The sequence below is a fragment of the Poecilia formosa genome, unplaced genomic scaffold (genome assembly GCF_000485575.1).
Source record: "Poecilia formosa unplaced genomic scaffold, Poecilia_formosa-5.1.2 Scaffold93, whole genome shotgun sequence".
NCBI classification, from domain to species: Eukaryota; Metazoa; Chordata; class Actinopteri; order Cyprinodontiformes; family Poeciliidae; genus Poecilia; species Poecilia formosa.
In genome coordinates, this window is record NW_006800032.1 from 1689292 (window position 1) to 1715406 (window position 26115).

General features: G+C 39.9%; 2 protein-coding genes across 2 annotated transcripts in view; both read left to right on the forward strand.

The window, feature by feature from the left end:
• Positions 1–9805, forward strand: part of mogat2 (monoacylglycerol O-acyltransferase 2) — an 11302-nt gene extending 1497 nt beyond the window's left edge. The window contains exons 2-6 of the mRNA XM_007558005.2: positions 1210–1388; positions 7254–7458; positions 7600–7774; positions 8072–8271; positions 9218–9805. Coding sequence (XP_007558067.1) covers positions 1210–1388; positions 7254–7458; positions 7600–7774; positions 8072–8271; positions 9218–9372 — 914 coding nt within the window. The 3' untranslated portion in view covers positions 9373–9805. The remainder of the gene's footprint in view (positions 1–1209; positions 1389–7253; positions 7459–7599; positions 7775–8071; positions 8272–9217) is intronic.
• A 4369-nt stretch (positions 9806–14174) lies between these two features.
• On the forward strand, positions 14175–25967 carry dgat2 (diacylglycerol O-acyltransferase 2). Its single transcript, XM_007558006.2, has 8 exons — positions 14175–14494; positions 16774–16902; positions 16996–17103; positions 18487–18557; positions 20911–21115; positions 21464–21638; positions 22819–23003; positions 23855–25967. The coding sequence occupies exons 1-8, from the start codon at positions 14455–14457 to the stop codon at positions 24007–24009; spliced, it is 1068 nt and encodes a 355-aa protein (XP_007558068.1). The 5' UTR covers positions 14175–14454; the 3' UTR covers positions 24010–25967.
• The last annotated feature ends 148 nt before the right edge of the window (positions 25968–26115 follow it).

Genomic DNA, 26115 nt, shown 5'->3' on the forward strand with positions numbered 1-26115 from the left:
TGTCATTCCTGTGATTACCCTCCCTGTGTATTTAAACACACCTGTGTCTGTGTTCTTCGTCGGATCCTCGTCGTGCTACACCCTCGTCTCACGTCTGTGTTCTGTTCCTGTGCTACCAGTGATTTTCTGTTCCTCCTGGTTTTTTGTCATTAAATCTTCTTATCATCATGACTACCTGGGTTCCCCGGCGTCTCCCTCACCACTCACAACCACGAATCATGACAGTCACTTATTTCTGGTCTGAGGTTGATGAAATAAAGTGGCGGAAAAGTTGCTCTTTGTTAGGTCTGTTTCAGCGAGTAGATGACTTATAAAGACCAACAATAAAGATATTAGAGACTGACATACTTATTTGTCAGCAGATTTCATGCAACGTAAGCAACGAAAGAAATGTGTGTCACATTAAAATGATCTACTAAAATGATGAAATAAGATGTTATGCTTTCAGTATAATTACAGTTGGTAAGGATTCACTTCTGTGATGAAGTAAATGTAGACAATGTACCAATAAGACCCTATAACTTCAAGGTCATTGGGTGTCTGAATAAACAGATATGCAGACAAGGATTTAAAAAAAAAAAGAAAGACAAAGAGCAAAAAGGCTTATGGTGTCTCTGGAGGAGCTGCAGAGATCCACAGCTCCGTTTGCAGGACAATTGTTAGTATGTGGTATGCAAATCTCTTTGGTGGAAAATGTGGAAGAAGAAAGGAAACTGTGGAAAGAAAAGCATTAAAATTATAGTGCATTGTTGAACATTTTTGAACATCACAGATGTAAATACATGCAACAGCCACGGCTGGTTTGCTAACCAAGTCAGAGAAGAGGCAAGCATGTGAGCAGAGGCCGCATTCGACCCAAACAGAACTTCTTTAATCTTCATCCAAAACACTTTGTGTGGAGAAAAGCTAAAACTAAACATGGAAATATATTTTTTTCCCTCTTAAGTCAGACGTTTAAGACGGGGGCCTGCTGAATCACCCATAGTCCCAACTTTCACGTGAACACTGACTATTAGGTTTTCACGATTGAAACAGATCTGAGTCCGGTTTCATGCTCCTCATGTAAACTGTTCCAGTCAAATCTGGTGCCGTTGGCTGTATCCTGTAGTGCAAGAATCCACACTCGTTTTTCCAGAAAGGACAGATCAGCATGACTTGTTTCTCATGTTACTATGCAGCTCATCGTGTTTTTTCTGTTCCCCCCTTCAGCGCCTACCTGCATTATCCTGTTTTTTTACCTACTCTTCACTCGCTTCTGGCTGATCAGTGTGCTGTACGCCCTCTGGTGGTACTATGACTTCGACACGCCGGCGCGCGGCGGCCGCAGAGCGCCGGTTTTGTGTGGCCTCAAAGTGTGGGGGTACATGCGGGATTATTTCCCCATCAAGGTGAGAGAAAGCTTTAGAAAACGCCGTGTTTATTCTCTAAGTGCTCTCACTGATACAACAATCTGTATTTTAGTCATTTGCACCAAATAACAGTCTACTATTTGCTTTATAGATACTAACCGACGCTTTATTTCTTGTTCGACTAACACACGTACACTAACAGCAAAAAAAAACAAAAACAAACAAAAAGCACAAGAGGCAGAAGAATCAAGCTGATCGGCTGGTTTTAACTCTGAGTTGCAAGACATTCATGTTACATGTTTGAGTCGGTCTTTTTGTCCAACTGTGCCAGAGATAATAACCGCCTGCAGAACTGGTGAAAATCCATTCATATTCCCTTTTACAGGTTTTCCATCTGATGATTTTCAGAGAAATACGTCAGTAAGTCTGGCTTCTGGATGACAGGATTATTTGGATTGTTGATCATTTCCACAATCCAAATAATCTATTTTTTTTTTAGTTTTTTTTGGCTTCTGGATGACAGGATTATTTGGATTGTTGATCATTTCCACAATCCAAATAATCTGTTTTTTTTTTTTTTTTACATTGCTGCTGGTTTTTCGATGTCAAAAAGCAAACAAATTGAACACGCGACTCGCTTTTAAGCCAAAGCAACATCAACTCATTTAGCTGATGTTATAATCTCCAACCACCATATTTGGATTTATGGTAATAAATAATACTACAAAGGTTGAAGCAATATTTATTTTGTAAGTAATTAACTATGCAAGTGTTTTTACAAATCACACTATCTCGAGCAATTACAAAGAAACTGCTGACTATCATTGCTCAGCAATGAGAACATTTGCTTTTTAAATTAACTTATTGTTTTTATTTTATTTTATTTATTTAAAGTTCTCTTCAGAGTTTAACACCTAACTTCTCATGGCTTAAATTCTGCATGTTCTTGAATCCCCAGGAACTACTGGGAACGTAGAAATACCTCTGGAACTTTGTGCAAAGGCTGGAAAGAGCAGAAAGTGCCAGAGGCAAGTTAGAACTGTTTTGGTGCTGGAGGTTTTGCACCAAAACAGAGGAAATGCAGAGTTTGTAACCAGTCGTCTGGTACAAACTCCGCTTACACCATCCTACATGGTTCCTGTTTTCTGATTTCCTCAGGCTTCCTATCAGTTGTTGCTGCCAGCCCAAAGGATCTTACATTAGTGTTAAATAAAAAACTAATTGCATCATATGAGTATGACATAGACTTGTTTTTTGGAGGGGGGTTTTGCAGCTCATTGTGTCCCTCTGGTGGTCATGAATGAATGTTGCCTCCCTAAAACGTTGTATACAGTCCCTATAAAAAAGGATTCACACAGTTATTATAAGTTATTTTGTACAAATCAATCATGAGCGATGACATTTTTTTGACACAAAAATGTACAAAAATAACTTTAAAGTCAACCTAAAAAAACAAAAACAAAACGTATTTCTGCAAAAATAAGAATGAAATAAAAATATTCAACAAAAAACAGGTGATTGCATAAATGCCACTGTTTAGATCTCCATTCTACTCATTGTGAGAGACTACCTGCACCACCTGACTGGACCTCTGCTTAATTAGGTCAACCACTTTAAAGAGGGCAAATAATTACCCAATTGCTTATTTTACGTCGTTGCGGAACACTTTTTTATGTCACACTTGACATCCATAATGGCTCAGAAGATTAAAAAAAAAAAAAAAAAATGAGATGAGAACAACAAAGCTAACGTACAAACAAGGAGTCTTACTCTGACATAAACTGTAGGTCTGAATGCATTTCAGGTTTGAATGTGTTTGTTCTGTATTCAGCGAACTGACTCATCTTGTGTTGAGTTTCCAGGAATTTTACTCAAAAGTATTTTGTAGTAAAACTATAAACAAAAATTGATTTTTTCCCCACAAAAGGATACTCAAGTAAACGTAACTAGTTCCTACCCATCTCTCTGTCTGACACACATAATGACAAACAGTATATCGAGACTCTACTGCGTCCGTAACAAACTTCATAACATTACATGGATGTTTTTCTGTTGCTTGCAAAGACTTTGGACTTCCTGATAAGACCGAGTGCAAAAACAATAACAGCGGTCCAGTAGCATGTTAGCATGATGAAAACGAGCTGACACAGACCAGGTGTGTACTTATTAGATGCGTATCTAGTAGTATCTATCTGAAACCTGCAGCAGCTGCTTATTTTCAACAGAATGCCTACAGTCAGTTCACAGCTGCGACAATTTTAACAGAATTATGTAGAAAAAAAATTGTGGATGAAGATCTGAATTACCCGTTGGTTTCAACACATTAATTTACATGGACTTGTTTAGCTGGACCCTCTGAGTCGATCAGATTTTACAACAGGCAATCCAACTGCCCTAATTGTGCTTAGTTACACATTAAGAAAAAAACACCACTAAACTAATGTGCTGAAATAGTTCTTGCTGAGTATATTAAAGCTGCAGTAGGTACATTTTATATATACAAAAAAATGTTTTTATACATATTTGTGAAAACTTTCGCTATGTCATGACAGTATGAGACAGAGAATCTGAATCAGAGCCAGGAGGAGGGTCTTAGCGTTGTCAATCACCCTAATGTACGTGCTTCTCACTAACACTCATTATCTCTCTGCTGAACTACAGCTCCACCACCACAATAGAGCAAGCTAGTTAGCATAGCCGCCAATGACGGCAGATGAACAGTTATTTCATAACAGTGAGCTGTTTTCTGACATTAGCACCAGCGACCAGAAGCAGCAGGTACACAAGCATGATTGACAGCGCTAAGACCTTCCTCCTGGCTCTGATTGGCTGTTCCTGACCAGGAGCGGTGCATGCAGACAGTAGGATCACCGAGATTTTTCTTTTTTTCTTTTGGGAATATCTGTCTCACATACTGTCATGACACAGTGAAAGTCTTCATAAATATATATATAAATGCGTTCCATACATAGTAGCAGACATGAGGATTAAATCTTAAAACCCTGACATTATAAGGAGAAAATAAGAAAAATCTTCAAATATCTACAAGGTGTCGTCACGCACACACACACACACACACACACACACACACCGACATTAACAGCATTTGCTAAGTGTCTGTGCCTCTTCTCTGCACTCATCTCCTGTGGGCAGAGATACCAAATAAAAGTTTGAAGTTTAAGAGATTTCAGATGGGGGAAAAAAACAAAAAAAAAAAACCCGCCAACCCCTTTTCATCCACTCACTTTAAAGTAAATCATGTCCCGCATCATCTGACTATACAGCGCATTATCTTTGACAAAGAGCCCATGCATCCAAGGACAACCAGGGAGTTGCATTGGTGTGCTTGTACCCACCATTTCTAATTCCACTGGATCTGCAGATGTGTGTTCACATCTTAAAAGAACCAAAATGAATGCAGACAAGACAGTGACGCAGATTCACACACCGCTTGAGGAACATAGAGGGCATACTTTGCATGTAGCTATGACGGAAAATGCTGACTGAAAACCAGAGGTCCTTTTTTTATTGAACTTTAGGGTAAAAGGTTCTCCCTAATAATAAGCACCTTCATTTGAAAACTGCATTTTGTGTTAGCTTGTGTTGTCTTGGACTAGTATTTAAATTGGTTTCATGTTCTGCAACCCTTATTTGTGACAAACACGCAGTAGGAAGGACACTTTAAACCCTATCGTACCTATACCTCTGAAAGGAGGTTTGGAACGAACAAGAATCCCAACCTAACCTAAAAAAGGACTAGATATTTGAAAACTGTGATGTCTGTTTGTAATAAGCCCCCTTTACTCTGTCAACACAAAATAAAACATTAGCCATGTAGAAACATGTCCAGTGATAAGTAATAAATATTAAGGCTTGATGCTTAGCGTTTATGACAGTCATGTGTTACTTAAAAATGACATCATCTGCTCACTATTCAACGTCTAACAGAGAAAGTTCTACCAGTCCTCTTCACTAAAGGTCATTCATTAACCGATTGGTTCCACAGAGCCACAATCCCCATTTCGCAGTGTTCTTTCAGGATGTTAAGAATGAATTGAAAGACAGTTGAGATTCACATAAGTTCTCCCTTGAGCTTCAATACAAAGAGTGATTCGGAATTTAATAATGCGTGTGCCCAGATTGATCCATTGATTTCGAGACCGATTTCCAGTTAAAATGAATTTAAAATACTAATGTGCAGTGGTATTTTAGCACAGGTTTAGAGTTGAGCAAATGCAGCCATGTTTTTTTATTTAAATCAGTCAACTGATGTCCTCTGCACATGTGCTAAAATTGGACATGAAGGACACCAAAACTGCCCAGACAGGTCACCCGAGTGCACACCCTGATTTTTGTAGCAACAGTTTAATGACCCCATGCTTCACGGGTTACAGTGAAGCAAGTCTAATTATTTGGCAAGGGTTAAATGTAATAGAGTGCACAGTCACCGAAGTAGCAATACTGTAACTTTGTTGCATCATATCCTAACTTTGTTGAACCCAAGATGCAACAGAAAAAAAATGGTGGTGCAGCACAAACTAAATGAGACAAAATGAGGGCATTCAGTTTGCTTACAGTAATTTATCTAAATGTAAACTAATTTTAGCTTACTCAGAAGACATAGAGATTAAAAAGTCATGATCCAGTCCTGGAAATGGCAAAGTTTTCTAGACCTTGTTGAAGAAGATTTTAGGTTATAATATTTCTTAAGAAAACTCTCTGGCTCAATCTTCTTCGATCCCAGGTTCGTGTAGCCACACAGAAAACAACAATGAGTGCAGACGTCACAGAATTGCAGAGTTTAATCCAATAGAAAACAACGCATAAAATTACAGCAGAAGCTGCAGAACAACAGAGACATACATTCATTTACCTGAGACAAATGGAAAAGAAGAAGGAAGAAAGAAAGAAAAGCAAAGACGTGCAAAGACATCTTTGGAGAATTGCAAGACCAAATCTGATTTGTTACTCCTGTGTAGAAAGTTTTATAGTAAAGACGTATTCTTGTCTTTAATTTATTCAAATAAGGCGTATCTTTGCTCATCCAACCAGGAGCTATCTCAGACCCTTTTTAAAAATTCCTGCAAGTCACGATCTAAGACCACTTGTGCCCATTGTTTAAACAAAGTGAGAGGAGAGCTTCTCCTGAAATCCTACTGTTTTATGGCTTTTCACAAATGAGTGTGAAAAGCCGGAACTTCTCCTGATTGTTTCCCACACAGAAAAAGGGCAGTTCAAAAGATCTAGCAAACCATCTGCTGTAACTACAGGTAACATAAAGGTCAATAGGCCAGAATAAGTTACTAATTTCAAAACTATAATTAGGCTACTTCAATCAAGACATGTTAAGTTTTAAATCTAGCATATTTTAAATGTATTTTCTTAACAACCTTTTCAGGAAATTATAAACATATTCTAATTTGTATTAATCAAAAACTCTTATGTGTCTGTGCACACACAGTGTTAAATGCAACAAACAACTAGGCTAGCAACATACAATCGTGAGGGAAGGGTGGACAATTAACTAACCAGGTAAATATATAGCAAAGATGTACTTGCAACAGATACTGAATGACAAAGAAGTAAGCAATTTATCAAACAAATTAGCCAGTGTTAGAGCTAGCTAGGCTAAATCTTGATTTGTGCCGTGTTTGGCCAGCTAGCCTAGCTACTGTCACTCTGCACTTTGCTAAATAACCAAGGAAAATTCAGGCAGTTTCATCACATTAGCTTTACTGTACGCTTGTCTATGTCACATTTTGCCACTTCTTTTTTGTTTTTTAGAGCACATTAGCAGCATTTACTTACCACTGCAGTCCAAGTACCAGCAGTCCCATTTGTGTACCTACTCACAATTTGAAAACTTATTAAATGAGGTTCATTTGCTCACTGTTTCCTTCGCAGCTGGTGAAGACAGCCGACTTGGACCCCAGACACAACTACATCCTGGGTTTCCACCCTCATGGCGTGCTGGTAGCAGGAGCCTTCACCAACTTCTGCACCGACGCCACTGGCTTCCAGCAGCTGTTTCCAGGCCTCACCAGCTACCTGCTGATGCTGCCTCTGTGGTTCAGAGCGCCATTCTTCAGGGACTACATTATGTGTGCTGGTGAGGCCCTGACAAGTTTTTCTGATCAGATTTTCTATCCTGCTGCTTCTTCTTCACATCCCACTTAGACACTTTTTGAAGCAACATAAAAAAAATACTTTATTAGCTTTAGCCCACGTGTTCCTTGCTCCAAACTTGCAGGTTTGATTCCGTCGGACAAAGAAAGCGCTAGTTATCCGCTCCGCAAGAAGAAAGGTGGGAGTGCTGTTGTGATTGCTGTTGGCGGGGCCCCAGAAGCCCTCGATGCTCACCCTGGCACCTTCAATGTGCTCCTGGCCAATAAGAAAGGCTTCATCAAAATAGCAATGGAGCATGGGTAAGTGCAAAAAGCCCCGGGATAAAAGCTAATTTTACCACGGCTGATTCTCTGAAGTCCTTCTGTTTTACCGAAATATGGCGCCAATCCAATTATGTGGAGTTTCCCACCATGTCTTCCTAAAAACAAAGACTTTTAAGTCAATTGCAGGATATTTTCGAGAAAGGAACTTTCCTTCTGAGATCTTCTGAGAATATATATAAAAAAAATAAAATAAAAAAAAGCTGTGAAAAATGGGGTTCTTATTTAACCTTAAGTGTTAATAATTACATCCTCATTTCCTCAAAAATGTTTCAGAGCTCACCTGGTTCCAGTTTTCTCCTTTGGAGAGAATGAAGTGTATGACCAAGTGGAAAACCCCAAAGGAACCTGGCTTCGGTGGACACAGGACCGGCTGCAAGGCATCATGGGTGTCTCCCTGCCTCTTTTCCATGCGCGTGGTATTTTCCAGTACTCCTTTGGCCTGATGCCCTACAGGCGACCAATCTACACAGTTGGTGAGTAAGCACTGCTCATTGTTTGGGGATATGATGAGCAGATTTTGTGCTTGTCAAAGAATATGTAGTTGTTTAAAAAGTCAATGGGCTACATCATTATTATGTAGCGTCTCACTTCAATCACAAATCTTGAAGGAATTCATTTCAGATGTGACAGAGCAACGCAAAGTACAGCAAATTTGAAGTGGGGAGAAAATTACTCAAAATGACAAGAAATTTTTAAATAATTCTGGATTTATACAGAGATCTGGACTTTATTTACTAATTAGTTGACTTTCAAGGGCGATTGGATGGACAAGATTTTATACAGTGATATTCAAATTCAATTCCAAAATACATTGAATTTACCGTAAACTGAATATCGTGCCATTGATTTCCCAAAGGGAAATTAAATGTTGAGACATTTAATTAAATGCACTCATCTAATTTTTGTTGTAGAAGAGAGACAAGCAGAAATGCTCTCCAGACTTTTAAGAATGATTTATTTTTTTGTTAATAAAATCAAAACCTATGTTTTATTCCTACTTCAAAATTACACTTGTTCTGTCACAAATAAAATTAAAATAAATAAAATTTCCTTTGGGATCAACAAAGTGTTTTTTAACTGGATTTATCTTTATATATGCACTTAATATATCAGTACACATTAACAACAACTTTTATATTGGATATCAATACTGGCACCCATGTTTGTGTACATCAGTATAGGCACAACCACTACGGCAAGGCACTGTTCATTACCATACATGTAACATTTACTGCAGAGTTTAAACTTTGAGCGTCTCATCAGTCGCTTGTGACATGAACACAAGCGCTCACAGACGTCCTGTGATGCTGGACGGCCCGCTGCCCTCCTGCACGGCACGTGCTTTAGGTAAACACGCCTCATGCAACGCTGCAAACCGGCTCTCAGCAGGCCGCCCTGCACCCTGTCGCCTCTCTGCAGTTGGCCGGCCGATCAGGGTGGAGAAGAAGGAGAAGCCGAGCGGCGAGGACCTCGACGCCCTCCACCAGCTGTACATGGACGAGCTCAGCAGCTTGTTCGACGAGCACAAAGGCAACTACGGAGTAGACAAGGACGTTCATCTGAACTTTGTCTGACCATGACCCGAGCAGGCGGGGAATTGAATGGCTATTTATATCTAAAGCTCGGGTTCAGATAGTTTAACGGTTTGATCTGAATTAGCACTAAGTGGTGGACCTGCCATAACGTTGCCAGTGAGGTTATTAACAGAATAATGCTTCCTGGTACGTCAGTCAGTGTTGAATTCAGCTAAACTGCAAAGATTGACCGCATTTTCTTTAATTTACATGAAAATGTAATTGAGGTTGGATGATAAATAAACACCAAGAATGTTTTTTTTTAACATTTATTAAATAAATGCTGTTTTTGTATGGCTAATTCATTTGTGTTTATTTCATCTGCTGCTAAATATTCCTTGAATCAATTTAAAAAAAATAAAGTTTGAATGTACAAACAGTTGCTGTCCATATGTGATTCAGATGAATACAATCATTAAAGTATTTTAAACCTGTAACTCTTGTTCCCTCCTGTGTAAAATGTGTTTTTAGCTAATTCCCTTGGATCAGAGACACAGTTAAAAGAAAAGGAGATGCCCTTTTAGCCCCACTCTGTTTTGCAGGTATTTAGAGAAGCAGATTAGGCCGTGAACGTTGTGACCCCTTTCAGAACACATGAGATGGACCGGACTTTGTCAGGACTTCAGCTGGTCCAGATAATCTCTGAGTGAGACAGAAAAATTCTGGTGATATCTGCTGCTCTCTGTCGTTTTTTTTTGGTCTAATATTGGAGTCCACTTTCTCACTTTTTGTTGTTATAATTGATTAATTCATTTAAAATGTTTTTTTTTTTTAATGAAAATACGTTTTGCAGACATGCTATATAAGTTGCCAAACAAATATTGGTTCATAATATTTAGAGGCGAATCAATTTACAACCTTTTTGTGGCACTTTCTTCGCCTTCCCACCTAAAAAGAACAATCATCTTTTTCTGGAGCAAATGTGCTACTTTTATGTTACTTATATCTCTTAAAGGAGCAGCAGTATTATGTAAAAATTATTTTTTTTTGAGTCATGTTATAATGTTATTTCCTCATCAAAAACACACCTGGGGTGTTGCTTTGATTCTTTCATGTGTGTGTGAAATCCGTTAATCTCCCATGGCAACTGCTCAGCTGCTCAAAACGCCTGGGTGGACCGAGTGGCAGCTTCAAGGACGAAGCTTCTCCTCAGAGCTGCAGTTTCCAAACGTCTGAGTCCCAACTTCATGTGCCTGATGTTTTGGGACCTTTTGTCCCCAGTCATGTAGCTGGAATAAAGTTTTAAACCTGTTTCCTCAGACTGGGTGTGTTAACACAGACTCTGTCTGGGTTTAGGGCTTTGTGCAAGGCCTGTAACTTTCTGAAACAACATAAAAGACATCAAGTTGCATCACTATGTGAGACATTATCCCAGAACAGCAATAACCTCTGATTTGGTAAAAAAAAAAAAAAAAAATCTATTCTCTGGAGTTAATGCGTGCCTCTTTTTCGAAAGCTTTCTGAAAAAACTTTAGAATATTAAAAAAAAAACTTTTTGCACCTTTTCTGAACCTGGTATTCTTTTTTTTAATCCACCGCAAGACCTTTAAACATAAACCAAACATTTAAACAAAATTGTCAAAGAAAACTAAAGTGTTCTATATTATTATCCTCAAACATTTGCCGTTTCTTTCCCATGATCTTTGTCACCTAAATGAGAACAAAATTTGTTTTTTATAAGGTATTCATTTCTTCTTCTTTTTTTTTTTATATAATTTTGCTGATATTCATATAAGCATATGTACATAATTCTAACCTTTTTGTAATTTTCTTCTGGGTGGTTTAGTACTTATTACATCCTTTAAAAAATATTTCCTTAGTGTCTTTTTTCAAAGTGTTATACAGCATTAGATTAAATAAAGACATGTGAAACTACAGCTAGCAGCCGGATAGCCTAGCAAATAGCCTGCTACCATGCTACATAAACTGTGAAACTGCAGTTTGGTTTGACGTTTCACAGTTTACGACCACCAAACCTGTGGATTTTATGGGAACAATTTGCCTGGATTTATACTGGCATCTCTTACAAACTCAGTTGTTATATTGGTTGCTGTTGTTGTTTTATGCTAACCACATCAAGACTCGACCACTGTCTTTGGATTTCAGCTTCCAACAGCGTCATACTACGTCATATTTACTCTTGAACAATAAAGCAAGCCTAATTTTTTCTTAAGATCTGCACGTACGCTGCCTGAGGCGTCTGATCGATAAAAATGATTCCGTGTTTGCTTTAGGCCGCGATAAGGCCGTCTGTGAACTTTGGCAGAAACGTGAAATATGAGACAGCAGTTAAGTACTCCGATGTTTCCACATTACACAGATGGCAGAGTGGACAATGCCCCGGTCATTACAACACCGTCTGGGCACAGCGTCTGTCTGCGTCTGTGCTGCACTTTACAAAACGCTGACTGTGGGGAAAATTTACAGCTGAGATGCAATGCAAGAGGTCCATATCACCAAGAAATAAGCATCCACTTTGGGAAAACAATGGATTTATGCATAGAAACGAGGCGTGTATTCATACGGCAGATAGCTCAGGAATCTGCTGTGTGGAGAAGCTGGTGACTGATGTCAGGCAGCTCTCAGGTGGGATTGAATGACCCAAGGATAACAACATTATTGACTTATTTTCCAAGACTCCGATCAAAGTGCAAAGGAGATCACTGTTCGTGGAATCACGCAGCACATCTTATCTTAGCTATTCTCTCTCACAAAAAAGACAACAGTTCAGAAATATTTGCATTCCAGCTTGGATTAATTTGACTTTCAGTTGACATCTGGGACTTAAGATCCAGCAGCATAAATCGGCTGTTTTATTAGAGCTAAATAACACATTAAATTTTATCTGTCTGTGAACTTTGGCTTTCATATGCTTTGGCATTGGTCTGATGATTTCCTAATGAAATGACTGCAACATTTGATAAGGTCCTCGTTAACTCAACAGTAACTCCAAGAGCCCTAATGCCATGCACTTTCAGGACGCAGAAATCCTCAGATTTTAAGAAAAAACGATGCACTTATTTAGAAGAAAGAAGATTGCATGATTAAAATGTTTAATTTTGAGCAGATATAGTCTATCAATAATGAATGATGTAAAAATGAGATGAATGAAAATTGAAAACTGACCTAAAAAGTGAGACAAAAGCCCCTTAAATTTAACCTCAAAAGTGATGAAATATTCATAAATTCGAATGATGGAGAAATAATCCCATCTGAACTAATTCTAACGTGAAAAGACATTAGACGCTGCACAAGTGCAGAGATGCACAGTCACATTCCCGATGTGGCAAGTTGTTTCTCAACACCAGTTTCGTGTCAAGGTCAGTTTCATAGATTTCATCCAGAGGCTGTGAATTTTGGCCTGGTCCCATCCTGGTGTCAGTTTGGGGATGAGTTGCATCAGATACAAAGTACAGCAGATTCTTTCGAATGATAACTCAAACTTGCTTTAAATTCTGCTTAGGAAAAAGTCTGATTTAAAATATGAAAACAATGTCATCAGTACCTCTTTTTAAATAGACTTTTTGTTGTTTTAATAGATGGTATTCATTTAAAAATGATTTGGTATCCTTTGCTATGTTAAACCATTTTAAGGCTAATAAACTATTCTGTCTCACAATCTGTAGATTAAATAGATTTCACAGATTTGGAAACATTAAGAGACTCTGGTCTTTAAACGCATCGACCAATCAGAGAAGGATGGGTAATGTAAAGTTACAAAATGTTATAAAGCCATTAAAAAAATAGATTCTATTACTAAGAAATACCATCGCTCTGAGTTCAAAATAAAATCCGACTGTTTTGACTGTGAGAAGGACTTTGACGTGCAGTAACATGCATTTAAACAATATAACACAGGGAAACAAACAACCCGACTGTTTACTCGTTCTGCTGTGATACATCAGGATGCTATTTCTTTGAAATAAGAGTGTTTTCACTTGACTGAAAGTCTTGGAGGAAAAATGGAGGCAAGCAGGTCTTGTCGGTGAAAGGTCAAAGGTGCATCGGTGTGTTCTCGATGCAAAAGTCAGAAAACACGGTTCAACTCAGAAGTGCCAGTAAACACAGCAGTTTATAACTACAACTTTCAATGTGATTATTATTCATGTTGCCATGTTGGATAGGGAAATCTGGAAATGTAAACATTTAATGTTTTTTTGTTATTATTATTATTTTATTGTTAAAATAACAAAAAACAGGGAACAGAACTTGGCCTGTAACATATATTAACGGTTGCACCCACATATACTGCTGAGCTCCGGAACCATACAGATGTGTGTAGATTATCAGGGTCAATTGCATAATTGAAGATTGTAGAATCACACTGGCGTCATCATTTGTTCGTAACACAGTGAACAAAATGTGCTGTAGTGTTTTAGAGCTTACTAACTTATTTATATCTTCGCAGGTTTCTTTTTTTCGTTTGTTAGTTTGGTTTTCCTATTTGTAATATGAACCCTGGCTGTTGCGTCCGGAATAAAGATCGATTAATTGATATTTTAGTGGATAGTCCTCAGAGCAGCTGTCCTTGGTTCATTCCCCGTCTCTCCTTCCCATTTCCTGTCCATTTAGTGCTCAACATAGGCCACTACAGCCTAAAGAAAATCTTGAAAAAAAAGAAACAAAGCTTAGATTTCTACTAATATTTTTTTCATTTTTTTTTTTTTTCATTTGTGGTTTCTAATAAAGAAAGCAAAACTTATCAGGACTCTAGCGCATGGTAAGAACTCCCCTCCACCTGACGCAGAGGTGGAGGCCGGACTGCTTTCACCAGCAGCTGAGCTGACCCACGTGACCGCCCTTCATAAATACACAGAGACTCCTCGTCTCGCGGCCACTGCTTTAGCAAGTTTTGCCACGCGCGGCACCGCGTGTTCCCGCACCTCGAGGACGCTCTCACTCAGACTCGCCCGTAAAAAGCCTCTGTTCCCCGAATAAATGCCCGCTCGGCTCCTCAGTCAGCTGCCGCTGGACGCAGTGATGTCAGAGGAGCTGTAGACTCGGAGCGACAGCCAGCCAGCCAGCCAGCCAGCCAACTCCTCACGGTTAGTTGTTGTGAAACAAGTCAGACGCGTCTGAACCATGAAGACGATCCTTGCTGCCTATTCTGGAGTCCTGAAGGGTGAGACTTGGTTTTTATTTAATTTTGATACGAAAGTAGTGCTCAACGAGATCGGACATGGTCCAATTAGGATTTTATTTTTTTTATTATTTTTTTATTTTTAGGATAAAGAGAGGAGCAAATGCTTAATTTTGGAAGGTAAATGTGCTAAAATGTTTTACGAAGATGCTGCACTTTTGGTATATTTATGATGAGACTGTCAGTTTTGGTGGGTTTGATTTGTATTCTCTAACTTTCATGCCTTCATAGTTTTTTTTCCTTTTTCTTTTAAAGACCAGTCTTTGGCAGCAGCTGAATGTAAATTTTAAAGAGCAAAATTGAGCTGATTGTTTGAAACAAAAAGAAGCAATTGTTGCGCTGAATGTTTATCGTGTCACCCAAAGTTAAACATTACTCAGGTCAAATAAAGACCTCTGTTCAGTGTTGCTTTGCTGTATTTGAGTTTAGTTAATTTCATTTTTGCATAAAGTGGCATTCAAAATGTGAATAATAATAAATAATGAGTGTTTCACTCACTCTGCTCTTGCAATTTTTTCCTTCATGCTTTATTGGTTCTTATAGTTTTCCAGCACTAATTTCAAAGCAGCGTTTTCTGGAACTGGAGTGATGGGTGGTGTCCCTTTCGTTTCAATGCCATCGTGATCCTTGTTGTTCTCTTTTTAGCAGCTGGAAATCCTTCTAAAATCCCAAATTTGACATTTTGTAAGTGGGAGGGGATGTCTATAATCCTTTGTTCAGCCAGTTAACTGCTTGTGTGCAGCAACAGGTGGGGGAGGGAACTCCATAAACTATATGACTCTTTCTCTGGCATCTCAGTAGAAGAACTTTCAAACGTACAAAAGAAAGTGAGCACCGAAGAAGTTAAAACTGTCCCAGAAATGATAATACTGTCATTTTGAGTCGAACTAACAAATTAGCATGATAATGCTAATTTTACCGCTCAAAGACTAATAAGCTTGAATTTTGTACAGAGTACAATAAAACGCCACAAACAAAAACAATAAAACAGAAACACCCAAAACCATAAATAAAATGAATGATCAAAAAAGTACCAATCATCAGAATGGAAATGAATGATTGATCCCTTTTTAAAGTAACATGCAATTAATTGATTGATTGGTTATTGCAAAAAGGTTCACCATATCTTCTATTATCCACCATCATATGGGCTGAAACTGCTTTGAAATTTTACAGATTTTTAAAGCACATGTCTTACTTACACCTTGAACAACCACAATGTACCACAGCTGCATCTAAACTGTATGATCAAAACTGAACATATGGGGAGACATAAATATAAAAGGTCAGACATTAACGGTGCTGTAAAAAGATGTCGGTTTGAAGAATGACTGGTGCATTCAAGGAACTTAGTAAAAATCTCCACCTTCTTCGAGGCTCTGCACCACGTCGGGTACAGGGCGGGACGCTCACTCACAGATGTAAACCCTCGTCTTCCTCATCAGCAGTAAGGGCTCCATAACAAAGAGTTGCACCTCTGCAATTCCACCTTTTTAATTTTTTTTTTCCAGATATCTGCTTATCAACGCTTTCAGGACAGAAATGTAAATAGATTTCCACTCCAAACAATAGAGCCAAAATATAGATTTCCACCATTTTCTCCATGATTATGTTCATAAAACCGTGTGTGTGCAGTCTGATCTATGTGTACAGTAATAAACTATTTATTTATTTACAGCCCCCACCGCCTCATAAACACTGGCACACAGCATGATAAAGCTCCTGATGTTCTGTTACAGCTTTTTGGTTTCTGTAGACAAACGGCAAATTTGTCCTCTTCTGCGTACTCCTTTGAAAACTTTCTGAGGAGATCCCTCCCTGTACAAATGGAAGTGCAGCTCTGATGCACATTGAACCAGTGGGAGTCTTAAGTAGCTGCAGCATCCTAGTTTACAGGTATTTAGTAACTGTGAATCCTGGAGGGAGGTTATTTTCAGCGTCCCTAGATGGGATTAGATGGCTGCGTGTTCCTGGTTCTCTTCCTCCATTGGCTCTCAGCGTGACGAGCTTTAGTAGCCGTTAATGTGGTCACTTTGTCGTCAGTTCTCACATGCCCAGCAGCCGGCGGCTTCGACATTCTGGAGCAGCCGGTAAAAAGAGCTGGTGGTGAGCATTCGAGGCATTGGTCCTTTCAAATGAAACGACTGGACGCTGCCTTTTCTGGGAAATCATTAACTCTTTGTTTAGTTTCATGTCCTGTTTGGACTCGGTTGAACTTGGATTGACGTTGACCTCATCTTGCACGCGTTGTGTCCACCCAGGCACCGGCTCCAGCATCCTCTCCTCCCTGCAGGATCTTCCGTCGGCGCTGTGGCCCTGCAGCTCCAGGATGGAAAAGCATCTGCAGGTCATCTCTGTGCTGCAGTGGGTCGTCTCCTTCTTAGCCATGGGTGAGTGTTTGTGTGTTTGTGTGTGTGTGTGTGTGTGTCAGCTCACTGGTCTCAGCTTAAGGTTTTGGTAACTTCAAGCCCCTCTGCGTCTAGGTATCGCCTGCACGCTGCTGTTGATCTACATGTTCTGCACCGATTGCTGGCTGATTGCCGCCCTTTACACCGCCTGGCTCATCGTTGACTGGAACACCCCAAAACGAGGTTAGAAAACAAGCGCACACACGAGAGGATGGCGAAACCTGCTACTTCTGCGTCGCACAGAGCGAACGTACGTGAGGGCGTGCAGGAATGTTGCTGGGTTCTCATCATGACGTCATATTAAAAAGTACAGTGACTAACTCCGTGTTTCCACGGCGTTGGGTAAGCTGTTTTGCAACGATGGACGGAAACAAGGAGTGCATTGTGTGTCAAATGGTTCCCCTCACAAAATCGTCAGGTCACGGTGCACTTTGGTAGGCTTTTAGAGTCGATACCAATCTGTTGACTCTCTTGGTTTCCTGTTTGCATGCGTTTATAAAAGGAATACATTTTGTAATGTCCTTTATATTGTTTTATAAACAAGTCAGTGATGCTGCGAAGCACAATTCCCATCAGAAATCTAACAAAATAAAGGTATTTTTTGTCTCTGAAGGACAAGAAAAACAGCCCTCTGCAGTTCTTCCTTTTAAATTGTAACTTTTTTTACTCTGTTCTCAATTATTCAACAGTGTTTTTCAGCCTGCAGCCTCCAAATAGTCAACCTTAGAGAAGAAAAGTAACATTCGGCTTAATTTTACTTTTCTCTTTGGCTCTGGTTAAACAATTAATCAGTTAAACAATAAATAGAAATGAGCTTGATAATTTCCACTTTCGGAGCTATATTTTATTGAGGGCAGTTTTGTTTAGAAACATCATAATCGATTTTATTTATTGTTCTCGCTTGTCCTATTTTCCATATTTAAAATGTCTTCCGCTTCCAGTTTTACAAAAATTAAAGTTTATTAGTTATTCAGAGGGCAGACTTGCATCGTTATGCCATTAACACTATATTACTTTTACAGGGTCTCAAATCAGTATTATTGTACATTACAGTTTTACAGTTTATTGTCCAGCCTGTTTCTGAGATGCTGTTTTCATCTCCTGGAAAATATCCCTATTTAAAAAACCCCCCGAAATGATTTAATAAAGTAAGCCATTTTTGATACATTTACACGTGAGAAAGTAAGTTTGTTGGCATCTTTTATGTAAAAAGAAAAAATAAATAAAAGCAGTTAAAAGGCCTTAAGGTATGGCAACGTGAGGCTTGTGCAAGGATGTTTAAACCCCATATAAAATGGTAATTCCAGCAAATACAAATATAATTTATGGGAAATGTACAAACATTTCTGAACATTGAGAGAGAAAAAAAAGGAAACAGAAATAATTCTGATGATCCTAACTGACCTAAGAAGGTAAATGTTTGGTTTGATTTACTGTGAGAAAAAGCTCAAGATGCCATCAGATCTAAAGTATTTTGAATATTTGAATACCAGCATGACTGGGAGTCATCATTGGTGCTGGTCTTCATTTCTTTCATGTTTAATGAAGTCTCGTTTTTCTCTCCAGGTGGCAGGAGGTCTTCCTGGGTGAGGAACTGGACAGTATGGACGTATTTCCGAGACTACTTCCCCATCAGGGTAATTACATCAGCAGTCCAGTGAACCGTTGCTGATTTAAGCAGCTGCAAGACTTTAAACATCAGGAGACAATTCAACCAAAAGAGAACTAAATCGTTGAAACTTTATTTGTTCTGACATTGCGGACAGAGTCCACGCCGTACGACTTCGGCAGCTGTGTGCATGTCTGCCATTATCCTACAGATAAAGCTTATCGGTCGTGTGCTGCAGCGGTGTCCCTTGTCCCGTCGTAATGATGGAGGGTGTGTGTTGGCTTGGAGTTTGAGCCTTTGTTCTGCTTGATAGTGCTGTTGTTTTCTGACCAGAGCAGGGTGTGTGATCACACTAGCATGAAAACACCTTCACGCTGGCAGCATGCACAGGGTGGTACAGTAGCCGTCACTGGACGGGTCAAAGGTGAAGGCTGGAGCGTGTTTAAACAGATCAGATGGTTACAGTCAGCTGTCGATAGGCTTTCTCTGAATCATCAGCTGCTGAAACTGAAGAATGATGGTTAATGTGGTGATTCAATTGTGGAGATGGGAAAACTGCACTTTTAGTTTCTGGTTTACTGTATCAGATGTAAGATTATGTTTTAATCTTAAAATTAATCGACGTTTTTTTGCGGGTCTTGATCTGAAAAAGTTCAGATAATTTCCCTCTTTCAACAATTTGTGGGAGACTGCCAGAGTAAGTCGAACCGGATCAGAGTCCTTAAAAGTTTATTGAGCTTAAGTAGGTCAGAGGACGTCATAATTTATAATTGATCTTAATTTACTAGTATGTGAGTTCTTCTGAAAAATGAGACTGAAGAAATATCGATTATTGTCACGAGGGAGGAAGACCGTTCTCGAATGTAGGAGATGCAGTCAGAGGATTTGATGTGGGGATTGCTAAAGCAGCAACCTGAACAAAAAGATTTAAGAATAACAACAATTTTTTAAAATAAATTAGAGAATGCAATTTGACGAACAAAAACCTAGTTTTCGGTTGCATTAATGCGAGGGAGCTGAACTTTGCAGATCGTATTGATTTGTGCTGTTTGCCCTGTGCAGCCGCTCGTCTTTGCCCGTTTCAGATCCAGCGGGCATCCCTCATGTTTGTCTTGCGATAGAAATATCAGTATGACCGCAAGTTGCGTATGAAAAACAAAAAAACAACAAAAAAACCCCCAGCTATGTGCCGAACAATCAATTAGCTGAAGAGGAAGCGAGCTTTATCTATTGTGATGAAGCGGCTGCTATTTATGAGCTGGAGGCCAACCAGTCAAAGTCTGAGGACGTGTTTGTGTGGAAGTGAACACATCGGTACGTTTTGGATTTGGATCAATTGAAAAGTGTAATATTTACACCCTCCAAAAAGAACCAAGGAACTTTTCAGGTATTGATACTCATTTGCTTCAGTCAGTGAATCTTTTCTCTACATCTTTCCTCTTCCTGTCCAGGATATATCGACTCACGGCGCTACATTAGCAATTTTAAACACGATCGCCTTTTCCTAATGAAACCTTTAGCTTTGTCTTACTACGATAGAGGGATCCACTCTGCACAGCTGCTCAAGCACCTTCTGGCAGGGTTGTTCACATTTACAGCTTGAGGATCAATTAAAGATCTTGAAATAGTTCAGAAAGTTAAAAGTCCAGTTTCCAGTCTCAGCTGGTGGATGCCATGCGCACTGGGTCAGTAATTTTATGACCGCGCTTGAGGAGGGAGAGGAGAGCTCCGTCTGGTTTGAGCTGATAACGATGTCCTAGTTTTAGTAAAACCCTGGCAGAGTTCCCAGATCCTCGGTAAAGACGATTTCTAAAAACAATAACAGATCAGTCGGTGTCGTTTTGTTGTCTAATGCCTTCCAGCACAGAAAATAACAAGAAAAAAAAAAGCTGATTCAGGACCGCGCAGCATTCTGGGAGATGTAGGCAGAAGAAAAGCCTTTAGCTGTTCAACATCTCATGTCGAGCCAGACAAGGCAGGCGGCATCAACTAACTCGCTCATTCTTGGTTACCTAGCAACAACCTGTTGAGTAACAGCAGCGGTTTCAGGTTTTGCCACCGCCGAGCCTCATAACTGCTTAAAAATAAACAACGGCGTGGAGTGAAAACTGGGTTAAAACAGGAAATCTCATGCCACCAGTTTGGCAGCATTTCAGATATTTAAAACAAAAAAACTAATCAATAATTATCGACAGTCATCGATGTTGACTAATATGAAACTCAGCCGTCTCCTCCAGCCCTTTGTAAACTGTAGTTCTTAATAGTTTGCCCTTTGTTTTAAGCCTCCTCTCTATATTGAGCTCCAACATGACTATGGTTGTGTTGAGCCTTTATACAGAGGTGTGGCAACCAGCCTCATCATCTTTCCGTTTGTCTTGCAGCTCATTAAAACCCACGATCTGCTCCCGAACCGGAACTACGTATTTGGCTACCACCCTCATGGTATCTTCTGCTTTGGTGCTTTCTGCAACTTCGGTACGGAGGCGACGGGATTCTCCAAGAAATTTCCCGGGATCAAGCCATCCCTGGCGACCCTGGCGGGAAACTTCCGCTTGCCTGTCCTTCGAGACTACCTGATGTCTGGGGGTGAGTCGCTGGGGTCATGTTTGACGATGCTGATAAGCGTATTTGTCCGAGAGCTGACCCTCGTCCTGTTGTCCAGCTTTAGCTGTCTCTGTTTACTTCGATCTGCTGATTTTACTGATTTTTATAGAGCTCAAAGCGCTCTGAGGAGGCTCTTTGTTCTATTGGCGTTATCTTTGCTCATCGATACCTTCGTGACACTTGGGTTACTTCAGGGCATTGGGCATGTTGCTTTGATGGAAAGGGATCTCCCACAGTTCTGGTTTTGCACATCTTTAAAGTAAACCCTCTTTTCCATGTCAAGACATAATAAAAATGATCTGATGTTTCCACATCTCTTCCCCATTGCAGGCATCTGCCCAGTGAACAGGCACTCCATAGACTACCTGCTCTCGTGCAACGGGACGGGGAACGCTGTGGTCATCGTTGTCGGAGGAGCAGCAGAGTCTCTGCACTGTGTGCCTGGCGTGAATTCAGTCACCTTAAAGAACCGCAAGGGCTTTGTAAAGCTGGCCCTGCAGAAAGGGTGAGCGTCTGCCGTATTACCCAGGCACGAACTCGCCCACTCACCCGCACGAACTTCAAGGTCTCAAAATACGAGCCTCAGCCAAATCCGTTATGAAAATGTCTCTGCTGTGAACCACAGGACTGGATAAATCCGGGATGATTAACCTTAGAAAGGTTAGAAAGGCCCAGAGAGAGAGAGCCGCTAACAAATCTTTTATGAATGTGCCGTGCTGTGTTGAGCACCTCGTGGCATGGACTACCATTTCTGAAAGGTCAAACTGAGTTAACCGGTCCTGACCTGCGCTCGGCAATACATTAAGCGCCATTATTAACCGCACAGCTAAGTCATCTTGGTTTGTATCTCTAGCCCAAACATGGCAGGATTATCATATCACTGGGTGCACCTTTTTCTAAGAAGCTTAGAAGTTGCTGGATAAAGACATGCAGTTATGAAGACCTCCATTCATAACAACTAGGCTAGCATTGTTACTCACATAAGCCAGGACTGTTGCGTTCAGGGTGCTGGAACCACATTTTGTAGAACTAGTTGAATGCTCATAAAATGGGGGAAACTAGCTTGAGGACGATGTTCTGGTAAAAATAGTAAAAACGTTGCCTCAGATAAAATGAGAAGGTTTAATCCTGAAAGTTTTCCTTTCGTGCAATCTCCTTGCATAAATCTTATGCCTCGACAGAACAAAAACTCAAGTGTTTGCCCCAGAATGGACTGCTGGTGCCAACGGTGTTATTGTGCAACCTAGTCTGACTTAAGGCAACTAGTAAGCTGTAAACAGAAGTATAACCCGCCTTCTTTCGAATGCGTTTCTTTTGGTTGTTGTTGTCAAATAAAAGCAGGCGGCTTGGTTAAGTCGAGACGTGTTAAAATTCACACGTTTGCCACGTCTTCCCCTACCCATCTGGTGTGATGATTGTCATCGGTGCCAGGTCATTTTCTGTTGGAATGGTTGTATAACAATAAAAGCATAAATACTAATAATGTAGGCTGTAAAACTAACTGGACGGTTGGGTGCAACAGATGGCGATCGGTGGGAAGGAAACGTTTATTAAAGGAATGGCTAAATCAGCATTCACTAGACACCCCTTGATGCTAAATATTTCTTTCGTTCCTCTCTTTTTGTGGTTTCTGATTCGACTTCAAGAATTGGTCGAGTTACAACACTTTCTTTGTGATCGCTTAGGTCCGACCTGGTTCCTGTGTACTCGTTTGGGGAGAATGACGCCTACAAGCAGGTGATCTTTGAGGAGGGGACCTGCTGGAGAGCTCTGCAGAAAAGGTTACAGAAGATCTTGGGCTTTGCCCCGTGCCTTTTCTACGGCAGCGCCTGGGGCATTGTGCCCTTCTGCAATCCCATCACCACCATAGGCAAGTTTGTCTGCTATGCATGTCAGACGCGCTGATTTGCAAAGTTATTCACACCACCTTGAACTTTTTCATATTTTATCACATTGCAGCTATAAACGTTGGCCATTATATGATAGACCAGTGCATGGTGTTCAAAAGTCTTACGACAAAAACATGTGGTGTTAATTTGTGTTCAGCGCCCTGAAACAATGTTTCGCACAACAAAGTTTCATTGCAAATTTGTTGGAATGTGTCTCTACCAGCTTTGCATCTCCAGAAACTGAAATTACAAAAATACCTGAAGCTCACAGTGGGTGTAGTCTGTGAACATTAATGTTCAAGTTTCAGCTCTAATATTTTAACTCAACCTAATATGGTGTTTGACTAGGCCATTCTAGAGTATGAATTTTGCTCTTCTGTTGTCATTCTGGCTGTGCCAGATGGTTTTTTATGTTTTGGTGCCTCATGGAATTTTTAGTTCCTATAATATTTTACACTATATAAAAGGTGAGTTGCATAAATATTTTGAGATTTTTATGAACAAAAACGATACCCACATATTTGAAAATTATGATGTTATAATACTTTTTTAAATTGTATTTTTTGAGAATGACGTGGAGCAACTGGCCAGGGAACATATTAAATCTACAATCAATCGGTTCATACCTGCTGGTGTACAGGACTATCTATTTATTAGGAAGTGGATGGGGCACCAAAACTGGCTTCAGCCCAGAGGCCCACGTACTTGAAAATCCGGCTCTGGATAAGCGTTGCTGTACTGCTGAAACAAGAATTTCAACACCACTCAAGTTTTTTTTTTTTAGACCCTCTTCAAGATTTACTCATCACTGTTTCTTTCCTTCTTGTTACAGTCGGGGAGCCGATCACAGTGCCTAAAATTGAGGACCCAACAGAGGAGATGGTGGACCTGTACCATGGAATGTACGTCAGGTCTCTCCGGTGCCTTTTTGACAAGTACAAGACCCGTTTCGGTCTGAAAGAGAGCGACATCCTGCACATCCAGTGAGAGGACGAGGAGCTTCCTGCTGAACTTCCCTCCTCGCCCTGCCTCAGTGGTCTGGTTTATGTCTGGACAGTGAAACCGTACACATGTCGACGTCTGGTGGAAAACAAACAGTTTTCACACTTGCACAGCTGTAGCTTGAGTTCAGGAAAATGTCTGATTTCAACAACAGTGGCCTCAGTGCAGAACTTTTTTCTTTTTCTTTTGGACAAAGTTACACCAAATACCACATCAAAAGCTGTGCCTTTTATGGAGAAGATTTCTGATGTGCACTGACTCATCGGTGCAGAGAGGGGTAACCGCCACTAGATGGAGCTGTAAATTAATTTGGAAAACCTGCCAACATCTTCCATTACCTGTGCGTTCATATATTACTTCTTGTACGCTTTAGAACCACATAACATGCTAAATGCACAAACAATGCAAGTGGAAAGCACCACTTTAATAATGGGTCGACAAGCCCAAATGTTAATTGAGCCAAAGATGTGTTTTGTCCTGTCAACCCCTTCGAACGCAGTGATTAGATGTACACAGAAAGTGTACATTTTCTACAGGCTGGATCGACATGGTTAATGGACAGCACACATTTGCCTGTAATTGTTATTGCCATAAAGTATTAATTATATTCAGCTGAAGGGATAAAGCCTGTTTGACTTGTCCTTTCAAGAATATTTCTCATGCACTTTTTTTTTTTTTTTTTTTTTGAATATCGATTAAGCTCTGGAGATTGTCTTAGAAAAAATGCCTTTGATAATCAGATTCTGCTCGGGAAGTGACCTTCCTGCTGCTTTGCTTTATGTTCTTGTTTCTCTCATCCCAGGTTTCGATTCGGGAAAGGTGGCGCTCATTTTGCAATGAAAACTGAAATTTTTCTGTCCTGAATTTTCTTTTTTTTTTCTCTTTAAGTTTAGAGCACCAGTGGAAAGGTTGGGGTCAATTAGAGAACTGAATGCCTGACACCTGATGGTTCCAGTATGTCGTGTGTCATTGCAGAACTGTAGCTTAGATGTGATCAGTGAAAATAAGTAACTTGATATTAACTTGATTCTTAATGCATCTTTGAGTTTGGTACTTATTTAAAGTGAGGTTCTGTTAAACCTTTCCAAGGAGTCAATAGCTTACCTGAAATATTTTCTTTTAATTTTTGGTACATCCATTAGTGTATTTGTTGATCTTGGAGACCAATACCAAAGCATACTTTTGTCTTAAAAGAACATCAGTCTTAAAAACACACCCACTTTATTTCCATGAACCTTTAAACCACTGTCATGTTTGCTTTGGGGCGTTATTTACTTTGAAGTAGATGATTACTTACACAGGAAACGGAGGCTGGAGATGGTGTGCCACCGATTGTCCTGTGTGCAACATTTGACATGCTTAATTCACAGTAACGAAGATCACAGATGGCACTCTGCTTCCCATCTGAATTGCCTGTGTAAATAAAAATCAGTCGTAGTGTACATAGTTGCCCAATGCAAGCATAATGATGGTCCAAGGGGACATGAAACTGCGTCCAAGGAAATTCCTGCTTTCTTTTGAGGTAGGTAGAGGTTGATTTTGCCCCTTGCTAGCTCGCCGTTAGCTTTAGCATTGACAACTAATCTGGATTTATGCAAACTAAAGTTTTGCGGATGAGGTTGATTTCTTACAACCTTTGAACAGAACCTTACTTCAAATATGTGGAAGTATCCCTTTAAGTTATTTGGTACTTGCAGGCATTTCTAGCCCCTTCCTCGACAGAACAGAGAATCATCTGATTCAGTAAGGCTGCTTCTTGTGAATGATGATGGTCGGTAAGCTTGAAGAGTAGTTTCCTCTTGTCTCAACACTGTGACTTCCTATAGAGTAGTGAAATCCTTGTGATAAATCTCAGAGCAATAAAAAAAAGCAGGTGATGCCTTTATGATGGACATCATCTGTCTTCTGTTATTTAAATTAAATTTTTGTATATTTTGAAGAGACTTGGTTGTCCTTGCCTTTGTTTTCAAAAACATTTTCTGCCTGTTTCAGTTGCACCATTGGACATCCTGTACATAACTGAGACTCAGACATTTTGGATAATTAGAACATCCCGTTGACGTGTCAAAAGGTCCTCAATGAGAAGGAACT